Genomic DNA, 21130 nt, shown 5'->3' with positions numbered 1-21130 from the left:
GATTGGAGATACACGGCGCTAACTTGACAAAGAGCGGGGCAGTTCTCCTTTGCACCCTGGCCAATATTTACCACTTAATATCACAGGTTATCTGGCGGATAATCACAGTGCTGTTTGTGGGATCTTGCTGTGCACAAATTAGATGCCGCATTTTCAATTCTGTCAAAAAGTGTTTCTGACGCAGAGGTGAGAGTGCTGCCAACTGAATCAAGGCCACAGTCACCTCCATCCCTGTATACAAGCACGCCAGGAAGGTATTCTGGAAATTTTATAATTATAATCTTTATTAGTGTAGTAGTCTTACATTAACACTGCAATGAAGCTACTGTGAAAATCTGCTAGTCGCCACATTCCGGCACCTGTTCGGGTACACTGAGGGAGAATTCAGAATGTCCAATTCACCTGACAGCACGCTTTTCGGCAACCGGAGGAAACCCACGCAGACACGGACTCCGCATGGACAGTGACCCAAGCCGGGAATCGAACCCGGATCCCTGGCGCTGTGGAGTAACAGTGCTAACCACTGTGCTATCGGGCCGCCCACATTTCACTGGGTATACATTGGGAAGGGTGAGACTTTGTCGAATTGGTGTGTTGTCTCAAGCAAAGTGCATACAGACTGTGGGAGTAACAAGCTCGATGGGCTGGCATCATCTTCTGATGTCTCCAAACCCAACTTATTCTCTCCTTCTGATGTTAACCAGCGTGTGAGTGTTTCAGGCAGTGATGTGACGTACCTGTAACCGGCTGGCTGCCATGGCCTTGCTGACACCAGATGTTCTCCCCGTATGATGTGTCGCTGTGCTTCAATGTTCTGCAGCTTACCAGATGTTTTGCCCACTTCTCAGCCTTCTCGCTGATGGCCGGGTTCAGGGTTAACACCCCCGCTCCGTGCTTTGCCCGGCAGTCATTCACAGATTTCAGCAACTGCGCGGCAAAACTTCCAGAACCTTCACATGAAAGAAAGAGATGTCAGTGATGTACTGTGACTGGGAACCGCAGAGCCTGTAGAGTGAGGGAGCTCATCCTGAAGCGACATCATCTCTCTCTGTCTCTCTTTCTTTCTCTCCAGGAGAATGTGACTATGTGGCTACCATGTGGCAAAGCCCTGAGGTAATAGCCTACTTGATGTGTATGTCGGCCTTCCATCTTTTGTAAACTTGAGCTTACCCAAATCACCGCTGTCTATATTCTAATCCATACCAAGTCCCATTCACCTGTGTTCTTTGAGTTTCATTGGTTTCTGCTATGGCAAAGACTCTACTTTAAAATTCTCAATCCCGGTTTACAAATCCTGCCAGGGTCTCACCCACTATTCTCCTTTATTTATTCTTGCAGGGAATGTTGGTGTGACTGACGATGCCGGCGTTTCTTGCCCGCCTCTAATTGCCTTTCAGAAGATGGCGGTGGGTGGCCTTTCTAGAGCTGATGCAGTCCGTGTGGCAAGAGCTTTTCGAAGCAGTTTTGGTAAAACTGAGTGGTTTGCTAGGTTATTTCAGACGGCAAGTAAGAGTTAACCACATCACAGGTCTGCCGTCTCATGTAGACTAGACCCAGTCGGACAGCACGTTTCCTTCCTGATAGAACCAGATGGATATTTGCAGCAAACTAGCAGTTTCATGGACACCATTACATTCTACCTTGTTCTCCTCCTTTAAGGTGCTCCTTGACCTGAATGGCCAACTGAGCGTATCCTGCGGGGTGGATGACCATCTTTTCACAGTCATGTAACTTCATGCTGGACTGGACTCTTCTCAGATATCAGAGAATCATAGAATTTACAATGCAGAAGGAGGCCATTCGGCCCATCAAGCCTTCACCGGCCCTTGTAAAGAGCACCCTACCGAAGCCCACACCCCTACCCTATCCCGCAGCCCCACCCAACCCAACCCCCTTGGACACTAAGGAGAATTTAGCATGGCCAATCTACCTAACCTGCACATCTATGGACTATGGGAATAAACTAGAGCACCCGACGGAAACCCACGCAGACACGGGGAGAACGTGCAAACTCCGCACAAACCGTGACCCAAGCCAGGAATTGAACCTGGGACCTTGGCGCTGTGAAGCAACTGTGCTAACCACTGTGCTACCATGCCCCCCCCCAACTGTCCTTGGCTGGATGGACTTTACCTTGAACTGGCAACTTGTGACACGGTTTGTGGGCTCTGGAGCAAGGCACTCACACTAGATACATCCCTCGTGTCAGAGTTGCCAGCTCTGATTGCACTTATTTCTAGGGGGGATTCATCACATGACCTCCAGACACTGAACTCCGATGTTCTTGCAATAGGTCAACCAGCATGTCAATCCTTGAAGAACACCATCCCAATTAGCCGAGTGGATGAATTCTGACGATATCTCAAGCAGCCTTAATGTGAAACATTATTTGTCATACTACACAAGTCTTCTCCAGCGTTTTTTACAGCAGTGTCCGGGAGATGGATCCTTAATTCCTAGAGCATCCAGAACAATCCCAGAGGGTTGGCAACCCTATTCATCATGTGGCTACTGCCTGGGGTTGCACCTTGAGGCCCTCCCATCTGCCAACTCAAATCTGCAAACTTCAGCAGTGCGATTTAGTGGAACACCGGAAGGCGGTGACATAGGGGTATTGTCACTGGACTAGTAATCTAAAGGCCCAGCTCTCGAGACCCGGGTCCGAATCCCACCATGGCAGATTCAATAAAAACATGTGGAATTTAAACCTAATGACATGAAACGATGAGTGCAGCTCCAACGACACTAGAAGCTTGACACCATATAGGACAAAGCAGCCCATTTGATTGTTACCCCTTCCACAAACATTCACTCCATCCACCATCGACACGCAATAGCCGCCATGTGTACCATCTACCAGATGTACTGCAGGAACTCACCAAGGCCCCTTAGATGTTACCTTCCAAACCTCCGACCATTACCATCTAGGAGGACAGGGGCAGCAGATAAACGGGAATCCCACCATCTGCAAATTCCCCCTAAGCTACTCACCATGATGACTCGGAAATATGTCACCGCTCTTTCGCTGTCACAGGGTCACAAACGTGGAACTCCCTCCCTACCAGCACTGTGGGTGTACTTACACCCAGGGACTGCAGCAGTTCAAGAAGGCAGCTCACTACCACCTTCTGAAGGGCAATTAGGGATGGGCAATGAATGCTGCCCGAGCCAGCGACACCCACATCCCACGAATGAATAAAGAGAAACCTCCAATCCCGGCAAATTTCCTGGCACCATCTTACAAAGAAATATTTATCTACACGTAATAATAATAATCACTTACTGTCACAAGTAGGCTTCAATGAAGTTACTGTGAAAAGCCCCTAGTCACCACAATCCGGCGCCTGTTTGAGGAGGCTGTTACGGGTACACATATTTGTGGATGTGGGGATTTCCTGGCAGGGATTTAGAGAAATGCTCAGGACAATCTTTCTTCTCCAAGGGGACTGTTTCATTGGGTCGATTTCCCCGAAAGATTATTCAAGAAGTGAGGCTGCTCTTCAGAGAACACAACTCATACCTGGCAATGGTGCCACCCTGCTTGTTGCTGGTATCTTGCCGCTTTCTCCTTGTGCTGACCCACCATCGTCCTCCTTCACCTTGCTGCCAGCAGGCAAGACGTTTTTAGCAAAGTAGCCCGGGTTGGTGATGTTACCCGCCGGGTCAAACTGAGCCACGACCATGGTGAGGCCTTTACCATCAGAAGCCAGTCCAACTCCGACCTCCTTGGACTCTCTCCACACCAACTGTGTGAAATGTCCTGCCAAGGAACAATAATCAGGTGATTTACAAAGAACATAAGAACTAGGAGCAGGAGTAGGCCATCTGGCCCCTCGAGCCTGCTCCGCCATTCAATGAGATCATGGCTGATCTTTTGTGGACTCAGCTCCACTTTCCGGCCCGAACACCATAACCCTTAATCCCTTTATTCTTCAAAAAACTATCTATCTTTATCTTAAAAACATTTAATGAAGGAGCCTCTACTGCTTCACTGGGCAAGGAATTCCATAGATTCACAACCCTTTGGGTGAAGAAATTCCTCCTAAACTCAGTCCTAAATCTACTTCCCCTTATTTTGAGGCTATGCCCCCTAGTTCTGCTTTCACCCGCCAGTGGAAATCCTATCTATTCCCTTCATAATCTTATATGTTTCTATAACATCCCCCCCTCATCCTTCTAAATTCCAACGAGTACAGTCCCAGTCTACTCAACCTCTCCTCGAAATCCAACCCCTTCAGCTCTGGGATTAACCTAGTGAATCTCCTCTGCACACCCTCCAGTGCCAGTACGTCCTTTCTCAAAGAGTTCAGAACCACACAAATGACCCACAGCTTCTGAAATGAAATGAAAATCGCTTATTGTCACGAGTAGGCTTCAATGAAGTTACTGTGAAAAGCCCCTAGTCGCCACATTCCGGCGCCTGTTCGGGGAGGCTGGTACGGGAATTGAACCGTGCTTCTGGCCTGCCTTGGTCTGCTTTAAAAACCAGCGATTTAGCCGAGTGTGCTAAACCAGCCCCAATAATGCCATCCAATAATGTCCATGAGTTGTGTCTTCCATAGAACCCAGGACCTAAGGCAGCTCCAGTCATTTTTACAGAACCACCTTTTTTATGGAGAGTCAGGACTAACGTTGGGTTGTGACCCTGAATGATAGAACAGGAAACCTCCCAGTAATCAAGGATGACTGACGGGATAACATGGCCAGTTTGTCAGAGCAAGGATTTCTGTTTCAAATGGACCGTGGCAATGAAGCTCACTTGGATCTTCAGGCTGCAGCACACACACAAAAATGGTGAGGAGACCCGGGAAGGGTGCACCTTCGGGTCTCTCGCTGTTACCTGGAGATCCAGCTGAGGAAGATGAGGAGCTGCAGCGATGTGATCTCTCCCAAGGACTTGAGGAAGACACACGTTCTCCGAGACTGGATGGAAAGGCGGGTTTCCTTCTGGCGCTCCGGTTTGCTCCCACAGTCCAAAGATATGCAGGTTCGGTGGAATTACAATGATAGGGCGGGGCTTGGGCAGAGGTAGGATGCTCGTTCAGAGGGTCGCTAACGGGCCAAATGGTTTCCTTTGGCACAGTAGGAATTCTCTGGTTCTCTGGTTCTAAGTGAAGAGCAGTTCTGGATTCCCTCCAACCTTATTTTTTATAAATTTCGAATACCCAATTCATTTATTCCAATTAAGGGGCAATTTAGCCTGGCCAATTCACCTTGGCTGCACATCTTGGTGTTGTGGGGGCGAAACCCTTGCAAACACGGGGAGAATGTGCAAACTCCACATGGACAGTGACCCAGAGCCGGGATCGAACCTGGGACCTCGACGCCGTGAGGCAGCAATGCTAACCACTGTGCCACCGTGCTGACCTCGATTCCCTCCAACCTACAGACAATGCATAATAAGCATCTTGGCCTCAGCAGGGCTTGACAGTGGAGTGGTACAACACTCTCAGCTGTCAAGTCACACACACTGACTTGTTCTGCATTCTCCTGCAAGGCACTCCTCAGCACAACACATCCTGCAATTCCACTCATTCCTCTCCCAGAAGGCACCTTACATTCCTGATAGGAATCGACTATTTCCTGATAGATCTGATAGGTAAAAGAAGGCTATTTAGTGTAAATATTAAGCCCCAGTTTTAATGCCCATTTTAAATTGAGTATTTCAGCACTCATAACCTCAGGTCATGATAAAACACATAGCTTCAACAGAGACACAAAAAGCCTGACACACGCATAAACTCATTGGAGATTAAAACAACATTTTTACTAAGCAAAGATGAAAAAGCCATTGTTCTAACAAACATATTTTCAAAGACAGTTTGACATTAAGACATGAGCTGTACCAGTAATCTGATTAAGGATGAAGCAACATGAAGGCACTATTGTTCATAATGTGGATAAAGCAAAGTCAGCAGAAATCCAGTAGAAACTAGTCTTGATAATAGCACAGAATCGCATTCCATAACATACACAAATATTCAAACATGAAACATTCAGAACTTAAGTTGCACATTAAGGATTGACAGCTAACCGTCGAATCAAATGGATTTGATTCTAACCCAAACCAATTAGGATGACATAGAGGTGTAGATAGATGGCTCAAGACAGATAAGATTTCCTATAAACATGATGGTCCGTACGGCCATTTTTATCCAGGATCATTCTATACTTTGATCTAAACTATTCGCTATCTCTATTTTTCATATTTCCACTTTTCCACTCTAACTCTTGAAGTAAATGCAAGCTGTTTTGCCGTAAGCAAGAAACCATTTCTGTATCATTTTGAAAGTTAAATTGTGTACAAGTTACTTCTCTTTAAGTCCTTTTGCCAGCCAGACTTTATTGAGAATAGATTTAAGTTTCTCCTAATTGTAATCAAATAGAGGCAATAACGATTCTTGTTTGCATCCGAGAAGTTTAACTCAAATTTCTTTTGAGTTTTAGTGTCGCAAGACCTCACTAATTCCGCATGGTAGATCTCATCAATTCCCATCTGGGGAGCCAACAGGCTCAGCTTATAGCCAACTCACAGCCATTTCTCAGATACCTTCCGTAAATGGTCGGCTACATTCATGTTGGCATAGTCATAGTGCTCTGCCTGTAGGTGTTGATGGTCTCACCTCTTTCCAGCTGTATCTTAATGACCAACCCCTTTGCCCTATGCAGAGACTGAGGAGAAGGCTGCTGCTGCTGATGTTGCTGCCCTCGACCCTCAGCAGAGGTGGACAGTGGAGCTGCTCTGCCCTTGTTGCTCTGAAGGCTGGGAACAGGGAAGTACAGAGGAAGATGTGAAGTGACCTCCAGGCAGTTGGAAATCACCTGTCATGCAATGATAGCTCTCTCTCATTGAGGGAGTGTTTTACACAGCAACTTCCAACCTGACCATGTTTGCAAAAGAAACATAGAAAATGGGACTAGGCCATTCGGCCCTTTGAGTCGACTCTGCCATTCAACATGATCCTGGCTGATACTCTAGCTCAACATCGTACACCAGCGATCCCCCCAATAGAAACTTAGCTCCTCAGGGTAACTGGTCAAAGCTGCCACATCTTGTCAGTTACAATGAAGAAGCTCCTGTACTTTCTCTGCCTTCTCTTATCTGCTGGGTTTCTGACATACCACAGCCTTCTCAAGGGCAACTGGGGATGAGCAACAAATGCTGGCCTCGCCACAGAGCCCACAGCCCAAAAAAATGAATTAAAAAAAATAATATGGGACTGCTCCCTTTGGGATAGTGGGTGGCGACGTGAAAAATCTATCATAATTGGCTATTTAATGGTTTTAATTGCCGTCCGGTCATAGCCCTGGAGGTTCCTGACTCCACTCACAACTGATCCTTGATGAAATCGGAAGGAGGCAGTTGTACTGTACACAAAGAGAATTAAGTTTTATCACTGAGATGAACAAAGGGCTTCATCAGTCAAAACAAAATGAGGAAATCAATTAAGTAACTGGGTAACGATAGTTAAAAAGACAGATCCTTCTCCCCACCCCATTCCCATCTTTCCCCACGTCTATCCTCATCCCATCCCAATTCCCTCCCTACCCCATCCTCATCTCATCCCCTCCCTACCTCCAGCCTCACCCCATTCCCCAAATCCCTCCCTACCTCCAGCTTCACTCCATTCCTCCCCAATCCTCCCTAACCAATCATCACCCATCCCTTCCCTCCCAACCCCTATCCTACCCACCCCTCGGCATCCTCTCTCCACCCCATCCTCCCACAGCCCTTTCCCATCCTCTCCTTATCTTCATCCCACCCCCTCCCCTCCCTCTCCCCTAAACCTAATCTCCACCCCCTCCCCTCCCCGCCCTCTCCCTAAACCTAATCTCCAACACCTCCCCTCCCTCTCCCCTAAACCTAATCTCACCCCCTCCCCACCCTCTCCCTAAATCTAATCTCCAACACCTCCCCTCCCTCTCCCCTAAACCTAATCTCACCCCACTCCCTCCCCGCCCTCTCCCCTAACCCTAACACCACCCCCTCCCCTCCCTCTCCCCTAAACCTAATCTCGCCCCCTCCCCTCCCTCTCCCCTAAACCTAATCTCACCCCCACCCCACCCTCTCCCTAAACCTAATCTCCAACACCTCCCCTCCCTCTCCCCTAAACCTAATCTCACCCCCTCCCCACCCTCTCCCTAAACCTAATCTCCACCCCCCCGCCCTCTCCCTAAACCTAATCTCACCCCCTCCCCGTCCTCTCCCTAAACCTAATCTCCACACCCTCCCCTCCCCACCCTCTCCCTAAACCTAATCTCCAACACCTCCCCACCCTCTCCCCTAAACCTAATCTCACCCCCTCCCCACCCTCTCCCTAAACCTAATCTTCACACCCCCGCCCTCTCCCTAAACCTAATCTCACCCCCTCCCCGTCCTCTCCCTAAACCTAATCTCCACACCCTCCCCTCCCCACCCTCTCCCTTAACCTAATCTCCAACACCTCCCCACCCTCTCCCCTAAACCTAATCTCACCCCCTCCCGCCCTCTCCCGAAACCTAATCAAACCCCCTCCCCGCCCTCTCCCCTAAACCTAATCTCACCCCCTCCGCGCCCCCTCCCTAAACCTAATCCCACCCTACCCCCTCCCCGCCCTCTCACGAAACCTAATCTCCACCCCTCCCCTCCCTCTCCCCTAAACCTAATCTCACCCCCTCCCCGTCCTCTCCCTAAACCTAATCTCCACACCCTCCCCTCCCCACCCTCTCCCTTAACCTAATCTCCAACACCTCCCCACCCTCTCCCCTAAACCTAATCTCACCCCCTCCCGCCCTCTCCCGAAACCTAATCAAACCCCCTCCCCGCCCTCTCCCCTAAACCTAATCTCACCCCCTCCGCGCCCCCTCCCTAAACCTAATCCCACCCTACCCCCTCCCCGCCCTCTCACGAAACCTAATCTCCACCCCTCCCCTCCCTCTCCCCTAAACCTAATCTCCACCCCCCCGCCCTCTACCTAAACCTAATCTCACCCCCTCCCCGTCCTCTCCCTAAACCTAATCTCACCCCCTCCCTGCCCTCTCCCTAAACCTAATCTCACCCCCTCCCCGTCCTCTCCCTAAACCTAATCTCACCCCCTCCCCGTCCTCTCCCTAAACCTAATCTCACCCCCTCCCCGTCCTCTCCCTAAACCTAATCTCACCCCCTCCCTGCCCTCTCCTCTAAACCTAATCGCCAACCCCTCCCCGTCCTCTCCTTAAACCTAATCACACCCCCTCCCCGTCCTCTCCCTAAACCTAATCTCACCCCCTCCCTGCCCTCTCCTCTAAACCTAATCGCCAACCCCCCCGCCCTCTCCTTAAACCTAATCTCACCCCCTCCCCGTCCTCTCCCTAAACCTAATCTCACCCCCTCCCTGCCCTCTCCCCTAAACCTAATCTCACCCCACCCCCTCCCCTAAACCTAATCTCACCCCACCCCCTCCCCTAAACCTAATCTCACCCCCCTCCCCACCCTCTCCCCTAAACCTAATCTCACCCCACTCCCTCCCCGCCCTCTCCCCTAACCCTAACACCACCCCCTCCCCTCCCTCTCCCCTAAACCTAATCTCACCCCCTCCCCTCCCTCTCCCCTAAACCTAATCTCACCCCCACCCCACCCTCTCCCTAAACCTAATCTCACCCCCTCCCCTCCCTCTCCCCTAAACCTAATCTCACCCCCTCCCCACCCTCTCCCTAAACCTAATCTCCAACACCTCCCCTCCCTCTCCCCTAAACCTAATCTCACCCCCTCCCCACCCTCTCCCTAAACTTAATCTCCACCCCCCCGCCCTCTCCCTAAACCTAATCTCACCCCCTCCCCACCCTCTCCCTAAACTTAATCTCCACCCCCCCGCCCTCTCCCTAAACCTAATCTCACCCCCTCCCCACCCTCTCCCTAAACCTAATCTCCACCCCCCCGCCCTCTCCCTAAACCTAATCTCACCCCCTCCCCACCCTCTCCCTAAACCTAATCTCCATCCCCCCGCCCTCTCCCTAAACCTAATCTCACCCCCTCCCCGTCCTCTCCCTAAACCTAATCTCCACACCCTCCCCTCCCCACCCTCTCCCTTAACCTAATCTCCAACACCTCCCCACCCTCTCCCCTAAACCTAATCTCACCCCCTCCCGCCCTCTCCCGAAACCTAATGTCACCCCCCCGCCCTCTCCCCTAAACCTAATCCCACCCCTCCCCGTCCTCTCCCTAAACCCAATCTCACCCCCTCCCCGTTCTCTCCCTAAACCTAATGTCACCCCCCCGCCCTCTCCCTAAACATAATCTCACCCCCCCTCCCCGTCCTCTCCCTAAACCTAATGTCACCCCCTCCCCACCCTCTCCCTAAGCCTAATCTCACCCCCTCCCCTCCCTCTTCCTAAACCTAATCTCACCCCCTCCACGTCCTCCCCCTAAACCCAATCTCACCCCCTCCCCGTTCTCTCCCTAAACCTAATCTCACCCCCTCCCCGTCCTCCCCCTAAACCTAATCTCACCCCCTCCCCGCCCTCTCCCTAAACCTAATCCCGCCCCACCCCCTCCCCGTCCTCTCCTCTAAACCTAATCCCACCCCCTCCCCACCCTCTCCCTAAACCTAATCTCACCCCCTCCCCTCCCTCTCCCTAAACCTAATCTCACCCCCTCCCCGTCTTCCCCCTAAACCCAATCTCACCCCCTCCCCGCCCTCTCCCTAAACCTAATCTCAACCCACCCCCTTCCTGCCCTCTCCCCTAAACCAAATCTCATCCCACCCCCTCCCTGTCCTCTCCCCGAAACCTAATCTCACCCCACCCCCTCCCCGCCCTCTCTCTCTACCCCTATTTTCATCCCACCCCCTCCCCATCCTCTCCCTATGCTCACCCTATCCCCTCCGCGTCTCCTCCCCATCATCAACCTCACCCACCCCATCCCAGCATGCTCCCCTCCCAATCCCCTTCCTCACCCCCACCCCTCTAATCCCCATTCTCCCCCCACCCCCACATCACAGTGCTCATTGTTCTAGGGTTCCTTTCCCATTAATGAGGATCGATCCTTGGTTGCAGTAATTAGACGAGGATCATCCTTTCAGACTTCCTGTTGTTTCTCTCCTTAATAGTCTCGGAACTGATTATAAATTGGGTTCATAAAATAAAATTACCACAATTCTTCTGAAATCCAGGAGAGGCGAAATCGTAACATTTAATTTCATTGTACCAGGAATCAGCAACTTCCTGCCCTGTGAACATTGAAATATTGACAGAAACAGAAAGGCAATTAGTTTCCAGAAAATGTAATTTAAGGGAAAGCCATTAGCAAGAAGGATTGTGTTGTGAGGAGTTCCCCACAGATATTACAACATTCTCCCCCGCTGTGGTCAACAGGAACTAAACAGAGACTGAACACTGGAAAGTGGAACATTTGCGTGAGGGTATATCACAGACTTTGATCACTCCCTCTGTGTGAACACCTCTCTGTATTCTTGGCCTCAATATCTCCATTAATCTCTGGTGAAATTCCCTCAATCTCCTTTGTGTCTAAAATTCAATTTTGCCAAAATTTCCGCCATCTCAACAAGTGACAACTATCACTTGGGATCTATCACATGCCCTTTCCCCTGCAAAGGGTCATTTAAAGGATTGTCGAGATGGTTTGGGGCTCTAATCCATTTCCCTTCATTCCAGACTGTGGAACATCAACGGACACCAGTATGAAGGATATTGTGGAAGGATAACAAGAGGGAGAATGGCTCAGTTTAGCTCTCCTCAGCCTCTCAAACTATTGGCACTGCTGCATTATTATTCATTTGGAGCTAGCTCACCGTTCATGCTGTAGCATCTCCTGGAAGGCTGCAACACAATCTGTTGCTTTCCCCTGGCAGTGGCCCCATCGTTCTGCAGAGCTGAGATTCTGCTGGAAGCCCACCCTGAACATGTCATCGACCCTCATTTGGGAAAATATGTCAGGGTCATAATGGGTTTGGGCCAGCAGGTGAAAATGCCGCTTCATCCTGCCGTAAGGCTAACTTAAAAGGAAGGCCTTTCTTGTTGTCATGTTTGGGCCTTTGAACTTTACGAAGGAATCCACAGAACTCTTCAACTTGTCCAAACCAGAATCTTTTATTGAGTCTCTTGTGGTAAGATAGCAATCTGTTACAGAGCACGTTATCATGGAATCTGCTTATTACTCCTCTGGAAATTGCACCTGGCACTGACCATTCACATGTATATCTTATTACCCTCTCAATCTCCTTGTGAAGATGGCCGGATGTGACTTCCCTTATAGCAGAGTCACAGATCACTAGAGACCGCATGGTGTGTCTGTACCGCCACCTGCTGATTGGAGGTCGCACACCTTCCAACTATGATATAGCCCATAGGCATATCACCACACTTGTGGTTCAGAGATTTGAAGACTGCTCTCACATCTGGCGAGGCTTTACTAACACCTGTATCAAACTCTGGAGACAGAGCACTAGCTATCTAGCTGGTACGATTATTCCCCTTTACCTCCATCACAAATCTTCAGGTGAGTCTCTATTGCTACTGTACTGGTGAGTGCCCCTGGCATTACCTCTCTGCTGTCAAACATCCATAAGGATCCCATACTTTAGCCAGGAACTTGCATCTTTTAGTTTTTCTCTTGTCTCCCCTCAAGCCCTCTCCAAGCTCATCTTGTCCATGGCACGCATCTCCTGCTCCCTTGATACTATACTCACTGAACTATCCACCAACGTCCCTTCCTGGTCCCCATGTTTACAGATATTGTTAAGCTTCCATTTCCTTGTGTACTTTGACTCTTCCTTTAAAATCTGCTGTCATCACCTTATCCTCAAAAATCCCCCGACTACTCCTTTGGCCCAACAAACTGACACCCAATCTCCAACGTTCCGTTCCGCTGAAAATCCTTGAACATGTTGTCACTGCCCTTTCCCAAATCCAGATGTTTCAATCCCCCCAAATAGGTTTGAGCCCCTACCAATCTTATGTTTTTTTAAAATTTAATTTTTCCAATTAAGGGACAATTTAGCGTGACCAATCCACTTACCCTGCACATCTTTGGGTTGCGAGATTAGATTACCGACTAACATAAATGCAAACCCAAAAGTCCTTTCTGGAAACATGTAAATACTAAAAGTGTACTCGAAGGAAGGGTGAAACCGATTAGGAGAATAAAAGAGCACTGCTTTTGGAGGCAGACAACATGGCTGAGGTACTGAACAAGTACTTGATACCTGTCTTCACCAGAGAATGTAGCAGTAAGTCGGGAAGAAACAGCAATATTGGACAGGGTGAAATGGATAGTGAGGGGGTACTTCAAAGGTGAACAGTCCTCAATCTAGAAAAGTCACGTCACTGGATGGGATGCCTGCCAGGTGAAAGAGGGAAGATTTATGAAAGTTCTGGCCACATTCCTCCAAACCTGGTGAGTGGTGCCACAAGATTGAGTGGTTGTAAATTATACAGCCCTGTTTAGAAAATGGGAGAGGAATAACCCCAGCGACTACAGCCCTATCAGCCTAATGCTAGCAGCAGGGAAAGGTCTAGAGACCTTGAGGCAAGTTTTTACCCCACAAAATGAGTGGATTTGGGTCGAATCAAAAATTCAATGTTAAAATGCAAGAAAATCCAACCCCAACCCACCCACTTGAAATCTTTGAAGGAGGCAGGATGGCGAGTGGGCAACAAGTCCAGTCAAAGGAGACATGTCGGAAAATATTGCAATGAACCTGCATGCTTCATAGTTAACCATCATTTAAAATCTAACCCCGGCTGGTTGAGTGTTCCAGGCCTCAGGAAAGCCAACGGAAAATGGGAATCAAGTGCTGCTGGATCACAAAGGTTGATTTTTATTCTTTGATGAGATGTGGGAACCGCTGGCAAGGCTAGCATTTTTTTTTCATCCCTAATTTCCCAGGAGAAGTGCTGTAGTCCATCTGGTCTAGATTACACCGAAACTGCTGTTCGGGAGAGAGTTTCAGGGTTTTGACGAGTGGCAGTGAAGGAACAGCGATATATTTCCAAGTCAGGGTGCGGTGTGATTTGGTGGGGAACAGGCGGACAGGTGGTCGTATTCCCAGGCATCTGCTGCCCTTGTCCTTCTAGATGATAATGATCATTGGTTTGGAAGATGTTGTTGAAGGAGCCTTGGTGGGTTTGTTATTGTGCATCTTATAGAATCACAGGATCCCTATAATGTAGAATAATAATAATCTTTATTGTCACAAGTATGAAGTTACTGTGAAAAGCCTCTGGTCACCACATTCCGGCGCCTGTTTGGGTAAGCTGGTAGGGGAATTGAACCCACGCTGCTGGCCTTGATCTGCATTACAAACCATCTGTCTAGCCCACTGAGTGAAGAAGGCCATTCAGCCCATCGAGTCTGCACCAACCCTCTGAAAGAGCACCCTACCTAGGCTTATTTCCCCACCCTATCCCCGTAACCCCACCTAGGGGCAATTTAGCATAACCAATCCACCTAATCTGCACATCTTTGGACTGTGGGAGGAAACCGGAGCACACGGAGAAAACCCACGCAGACACGGGAAGAATGTGTAAACTCCACACAGGCCGTCACCAGAGACTGGAATCGAACCCAGGTCCCTGGTGCTGCGAGGTGTTACTGCTTCACTAATCCTTTAATATCAAACACCATCATGACGCTTCCAATCTCCTTTACAAGGCCTAGGATCTCCCCTCTTGCCCCTTTTGATCTCCCCCACCCCAGTTCCAAATCTGTCCCCAGCTTCTGAATTCACCATATCTCAGCCTTGGACTTGCCTCTGACCTCAACTCTTCCAATCTTCATAACCAGAGCATTCAATTTGCCTTAGACCTTCAATCTCCGCCCTGACCCCCCCCCCCCCCCCCGCCCCCCCCCCCCCCCCGACTGCCATGCTTCGACCTCCAATCTTCCATTCCCTGCCCTTCTGCCTCCCCTGACCCCGATCTCTGACCTGTCTCTGACCTCTGATCTCTGCCCCCAACCTGACCTCTCCATTGTTGCCTGGCTCCGGACTCTGATGCTTTCCCCAACATCAGCCACCCTGTTCCGTCACCCCAATCTTCACCGGCTCCTAGTTGCTGCTCCCTGGCTGTAGCCTGATGCTGCAGGCTTTACCCATCCGACTGCTAGGCAGCTTCTCAATCTGGTCAAGGAGCAGAGATAACATTTGATTAAATTCAGTCAAAATTGCTCCTTCCCAGCTCCCTCGGCCTTTCCGTTAATATCCTGCCCAATAATCTGGGACAAAATTAATTGAAGTTTAGAAAAGTGTGGGTTAATAAATGAAAGTCAGCATTTGTTGAAGGCAGATCAGGTTTGACTCGATTGAATTTTTGATGGATGACAGAGAGAGTTGAGAAGGCCAGTCCAGTCGATAATGTATATATATATGGACTTTCAAAAGGTGTTTGACAAAGTACTACATAATCGACTTGTTAGTAAAATGGGGTTAAAGGAGCAAAGGCAGGACGGAGAGCAGATTGGCTAAGGGGCAGAGCAGAGTAAGTGGTGAATGGTTGTATATCAGATTGGAAGGAGGTGTACAGTGGTGTCCCCCCGGGCCTGATGTTAGGAGCCAGCGCAATTTTAATATTTGTGAATGACCTAGATTTTGGTGCACAAGACATAATATCAAAGTTTGCATGTGTACAAAGCTGGGAAATGTAATAAACAATAAGGCGGAGAGCAGCAGACATCAGGGCGAAGGCTGGTGAAACGGGCAAGTTCAATTTAATGCAAAAAAGCATCAAATGGTACATGTCAGCACGGTAGCACAGTGGTTTAGCACTGCTGCCTCACAGCTCCAGGGACCCAGGTTCAATTCTGGCCTTGTGTGACTGTCTATGTGGAGTCTGCACGTTCCCCCTGTGTCTGCGTGGGTTTCCTCCAGGTGCTCCGGTTTCCTCCCACAAACCGAAGATGTGCAAGTTAGGTGAATTGGCCATGCTAAATTGCCCCTTAGAGTTAGTTGGGTTACGGGGATAGAGTGGAGGCATGGTCTTAAGTAGGGTGCTCTTTCCAAGGGCAGGTCCAGACTCGATGGGCCGAACGGCCTCCTTCTGCACTGTAGGGATTCTATGTTGGTAGGAAGAATGAGGAGAGGCAATATGATCTAAAAGGTATAATGTTAAATTCACAGAAAGACCTGTGGGTGGATGGGCACAAATCTTTAAGGTGGTGGAACTAGTTGAGGACGCTGTTACAGCACATGGAATACTTGATTTTGTTAGCACAAGGATAGAATACAAAAGTAAAGCAGTTATGCAAATCCTTCTAAAAACATTGTTTTTTAAAATAAATTTAGAGAACCCAATTAATTTTTTTCCAATTATTGGCAATTTGGCGTGGCCAATTCACCTACCCTGCACATCTTTGGGTTGTAGGGGTGAAACCCACGCAAACACGGGGAGAATATGCAAACTCCACACAGACAGTGACCCAGAGCCGGGATCGAACCCGGGACCTCGGCGCCATCAGGCAACAGTGCTAACCACTGCGTCACCGTTCTGTCCTACAAAAAACCATTGATAAGGCTCATTTACATTTCTGGGTGCCACACCTTAGGAAAGATGTCAACATCTGGAAGAAATGAAGGGGAGATCCATAGAATCCCGACAGGGAAGAAGGAGGCCATTCGTCCCATCAAGTCTGCACCGACCCTTGAAAGAGCACCTTACCTAGGCCCACTACCCTGCCCTATCCTCGTAACCTCATAGCCCTACCAAACCCGAACATTGTTGGATTGTGGGAGGAAACCGGGGCACCTGGAGGAAACCCACGCAGAAAAGGGAAGAACGAGTAAACTCCATACAGATAGTCACTCAAGGTTGGAATCGAATCCGGGTCCCTGGTGCTTTGAGGCGGCCGTGCTAACCACTGCGCCACCACACTAGAATAGCACAAGGGATGTAAGACTTCAGTTATTTGGAAAACTAGATAAGCTAGGGTCATTCTCCTTACAGCAGGGAATGTTAAACGGAGATACAGACACATGAATTAGGAGCAGAGGTGGGACATTCAGCCCCTCGAGCCTGCTCCACTGTTTAATAAGACATTTTGAATTCCATTTTCATCTACCCCCAATAACCTTTGATTCCCTTGCCAAACAAGAATCGCTTTACCTCCGACTTAAAAATATTCAATGGCTCCACCTCCACTGCCTTCTGAGGCAGAGAGTTTCAAAGTCGCACAGTTCTCGGAGAGAAAATGTTTCTCCTCATCTGTGATGACGATAGGAATTTCACATATATTCTCTTGTAGGTATTTTTTGCAGTAAGGGTTAAAAACCTGGATCAGTGGTGCTTTTAAAGAATCCAATGTTGAAAGATTTTGGGAGCCAAGGGTGCAATTAAAGCATCGTAAAAAGCCTGGGTAATCGACCATTGTTTGGATTCCCTGTGGAGTTAATTAGACTTCAGCTTGGGAAGATGATTACTGGGAAGAGCCAAGAATTCAGGCATGGGCTGTACGTAGCACAGTGGTTAGCACTGTTGCTGCACAGTGCCAGCGTCCCAGGTTCGATTCCCGCTTGGGTCACTGTCTGTGTGGAATATGCGCGTTCTCCGTGTCTGCGTGGGTTTCCTCCAGGTGATCCAGTTTTCTCCCATAGTCCAATGATGTGCAGGTTAGGTGAATTGACCATGCTAAAATTGCCCTTAGAGTCCAAAAGAGGTTTGGTGGGGTTACTGGGCTTTGGGGATAAGGGGTAGGTGTGGGCTTAGGTAGGGTGCCCTTTCCAAGGGCTGGTGCAGACTCGATGGGCCAAACGGCTTCCTTCTACACTGTAAATTCTATAATTTTATGATTTCGCAGGAGAGCAGTGTTAGTTGAGTGTTGGCTGGAGATGTGAGCAGATGTCACACATCTCAGGTCAATTAAAAGATATGTCTGTCGATAGATCAGCAGTTTCTTTCCAAGCAGTTCAGAACAGTATGATTAGAAGGTGAGTTGAAGCAAGCTGAAACAGTTTCTGAAGAAATACAGCTAGAATTTCTGCATGGTTCTGACAGGACACAGGTCTTTTCTTTAAAACAGTCTCAAAAAACAGCAGGTGTTCTTGAGTTCTAACTGTATTTTAACAGTGGATTGAGAGCGGAGATACTTTGTTGTTTGAATGGGATAGCAGTTAAGTGTTACTGTATTCACTGTATTGATTGGCATTGTTTAAGGGGTAATTGTAAGCTATTTTCTGGTGTGATGTTAAAGATATTTTAATACTGTATTTGTAATAAAGTTTGTTTTAATATACCATATCCCTATTTATTGAAGTATAACCTTCCTACTTTTGTATTCAATTTGCTTGCAGTAAGTGACAACGTTCTATTGGCTTTCATAATTACTTGTTGTACTGATGTGTTGGGTGCTCTGGATCCGTAGAACATATACAGGTCACCAATACTTAAAATAGTACAACACTATTTTGTTACGCTAGAAACTGTTGAACATACTTTCACTGTGGGTTAACACGATGTTAGATTAAACTAAAGACCTATGCCTGTCCTAACCAGTCTATGGACTCAGCACATGGTGAAGATCTGTGCTGTAAGATGTAAGCTCTGTCCTTCTGAGAGGCTGCATCCCGAATGAGAAGGAAAACTGATGCCCTCTGTCTTTATAATGAGTGTGCTCTAACTGGTGATTGGTACGGTGTTGTGTGTGTTGATTGGTCTTGCTGTGTGTCCATCAGTGTGTGTGTCTGCACCATGATATACTGGTGTACATTATGACACTGGCCTTTTGTGGTTCATGCACCAAGATACTCAGATCCCTCTGCACTCGGGGCTCTGCAGTCTCCAACCATTTAGATAATATGTTTCGCTTTTTTTTCTTTTGCCAAAATGGATAGCCTTCACATTTTCCCAAAATGGACGACTTCATATTTTCCCAAAATACACTCCATAGATTCCCATTTGGCCCATTGAGTGTGCACCGACCGCCTGAAAGAGCACCCCACCTAGGCCCACTCCCCTGCCCCCATCCCCGCAACCCCGCCTAACCTGCACACTTTTGGACACTAAGGGGCAATTTTACCATGACCAATCCACCTCACCTGCACTTTATTGGGAGGAAACCGGAGCACCCGGAAGAAACCCACACAGACACGGGGAGAAAGTGCAAACTCCATACAGACAGTCACCCAAGGCCGGAATTGAACTCGGGTCCCTGGTGCTGTGAGCCTCCAGTGCTAACCACTCTGCCACCATGCCGCCTTTTGCCAGATCTTTGCCCATTCACGTAACCTTTCTATGGGCGCAATCTACCAGCTGCATTGCATTCGGGTGATAATCAACGTAGCCTGTAAATGCTGGGAGAGGCCTCCCATGGGATTCCTGGCAGCCTTTATGCCTCGTGGGATATACCCACGTCCCGCAAGACGTCAGAATCAGAATCCCGCCCAAAAGGGGCATGACCAAACAGTGTGTCTACATAAGTTTTAAACCTACGTAGGCAGGCTTACCTGGGATTTACCACCTCCCAGCGAGACTGCACCTGGGCGCTGTACAGTGCTGGTCCACACAAACGTGGACAAGGCCGGACGGCACCCGATGGGTCTACCGGGCCACCAGAGGCCCCTGGTTGGCCAGGGATACTGCAGGACGGCTCACTGGTCCTCCCCCGGAACATGGGCACCTTGGCACTGCCACCCTGACACAGTCTGGGTGGCACTGTCAAGCTGGCAGGAGCACTGCTGGGTTGACAGGGTGGCAGAGCGAGGGTGCCAAGGTGCCAGGGTGGCACTGCCAAGGGTCAGGGCCTGAGTTGGGGCCATGACCATGAAAGGAGGGTGGAAGAGAGGTATGAAGGGAAGGAGGATGCAGGGCTTGTAGGTAGGGGCCTCTGGGAGGTTGGGGGGGGGTGATGGGTAGGGGTCCTGGAGGGGGGCCTGAAGGTGGTGTCCCCCAGGGACTTTATAGCGAGGTCTCCACACTTGGGGATGGGGTGGGGTGGGGTAATTCCCATGTGTGTGGGGGTCTGACATTGCCCATGCGATGGGGAGTGTGGGGGACCCACAAGCTCACTTAGAGATTGGGGCACCTTTTCATAATGGTGGCCCGATTTCTGAGTTCAGTTCCCCGTGTGAATAACCAGTGAGTAACTCCCCAGGGCCCAAAAAAGTGGTGTCGTTTGATATCGGTGGGGAATTCGCCGGCAGAGCCGACGGGAAACTGAAAAACCCGCCACAAATGAACTTAGAATTTTTTCCATTAATTTCCACCCAAATATTCTTGTAGCCTTCTGATTTTCTCTCCACAACGTATGTTCCTGCCTGTCTTTGTGTCATCAGCAAATTCAGTCCTTTCATCCACGTCATTTATATAAATTGTAAAGAGTTGAGGGCCCTGCACTGATCCCCGTGGCACCCCACCCACTCCACCTTGCCAACCAGAAAATTACCCATTTATGGCTACTCTCTGCTTCCTGTTATCCAGCAGCACAGTGGGCTAAATAGCTGGCTTTTAAAGCAGACCCAGGCAGGCCAGCAGCGCGAGTTCAATTCCCGTACCAGCCTCCCCGAACAGGCGGCGGAATGTGGCAATTAGGGGCTTTTCACAGTAACTTCATTTGAAGCCTACTTGTGACAATAAGCGATTTTCATTTCATTTCAAATCTTTCATTCATGCCAGTACGTTAACCCCCAATACCATAAGATTTTATTTTCAGCAAAAGCTTTGATGTATGTGGCACTTTATCAGATGCCTTCTGGAAACCCACATACAGTATTCCTCTTTATCCTCAGCACATGTTACTTCCTCAAAAAACTCCAATAAATTGGCTAAACATTATTTCCCTTTCACAAAACCATGTTGACTCTGCCTGAATTTACCTTGAACTTATCCAAAAGCCCTGCTAAAGGTTCTTTAAAAATAGCTTCTAACATTTTTCCTATGACAGATGTTAAGCTAACCAGTCAGTAGTTTACAACTTTATGATGTGACGTACCTGTAACCGGCAGGCTGCCATGGCCTTGCTGACACCAGATATTTTCCCCATGCGGTGTGTCGCTGTGCTGCAATGTTTTAGAGCTCACGAGATGTTTTGCCCACTTCTCAGCCTTCTTGCTGATTACTGTGTTCAGAGCTAACGGCCCCGCTCCGTGCTTTGCCCGATATTCATTAAGCGATTTCAGTAATTGCGCAGCAAAATTTGCAGAACTTCCACCTGAAAGAAAGAGATGTC

General features: G+C 48.9%; 1 protein-coding gene across 1 annotated transcript in view; it reads right to left on the bottom strand.

Annotated features, from left to right (window-relative positions):
• Positions 1 to 21130, bottom strand: part of glipr2 (GLI pathogenesis-related 2) — a 117817-nt gene that overhangs the window by 53832 nt on the left and 42855 nt on the right. The window contains exons 3-6 of the mRNA XM_072488147.1: positions 20894 to 21112; positions 11109 to 11186; positions 3521 to 3760; positions 738 to 950 (exon numbers count right to left, since the gene is read on the bottom strand). Coding sequence (XP_072344248.1) covers positions 738 to 950; positions 3521 to 3760; positions 11109 to 11186; positions 20894 to 21112 — 750 coding nt within the window. The remainder of the gene's footprint in view (positions 1 to 737; positions 951 to 3520; positions 3761 to 11108; positions 11187 to 20893; positions 21113 to 21130) is intronic.

Source organism: Scyliorhinus torazame, chromosome 22, assembly GCF_047496885.1.
Source record: "Scyliorhinus torazame isolate Kashiwa2021f chromosome 22, sScyTor2.1, whole genome shotgun sequence".
Lineage (NCBI taxonomy): Eukaryota > Metazoa > Chordata > Chondrichthyes > Carcharhiniformes > Scyliorhinidae > Scyliorhinus > Scyliorhinus torazame.
Note: the sequence above shows the minus strand (reverse complement) of the source record. Positions and strands in the feature narration are given on the sequence as shown.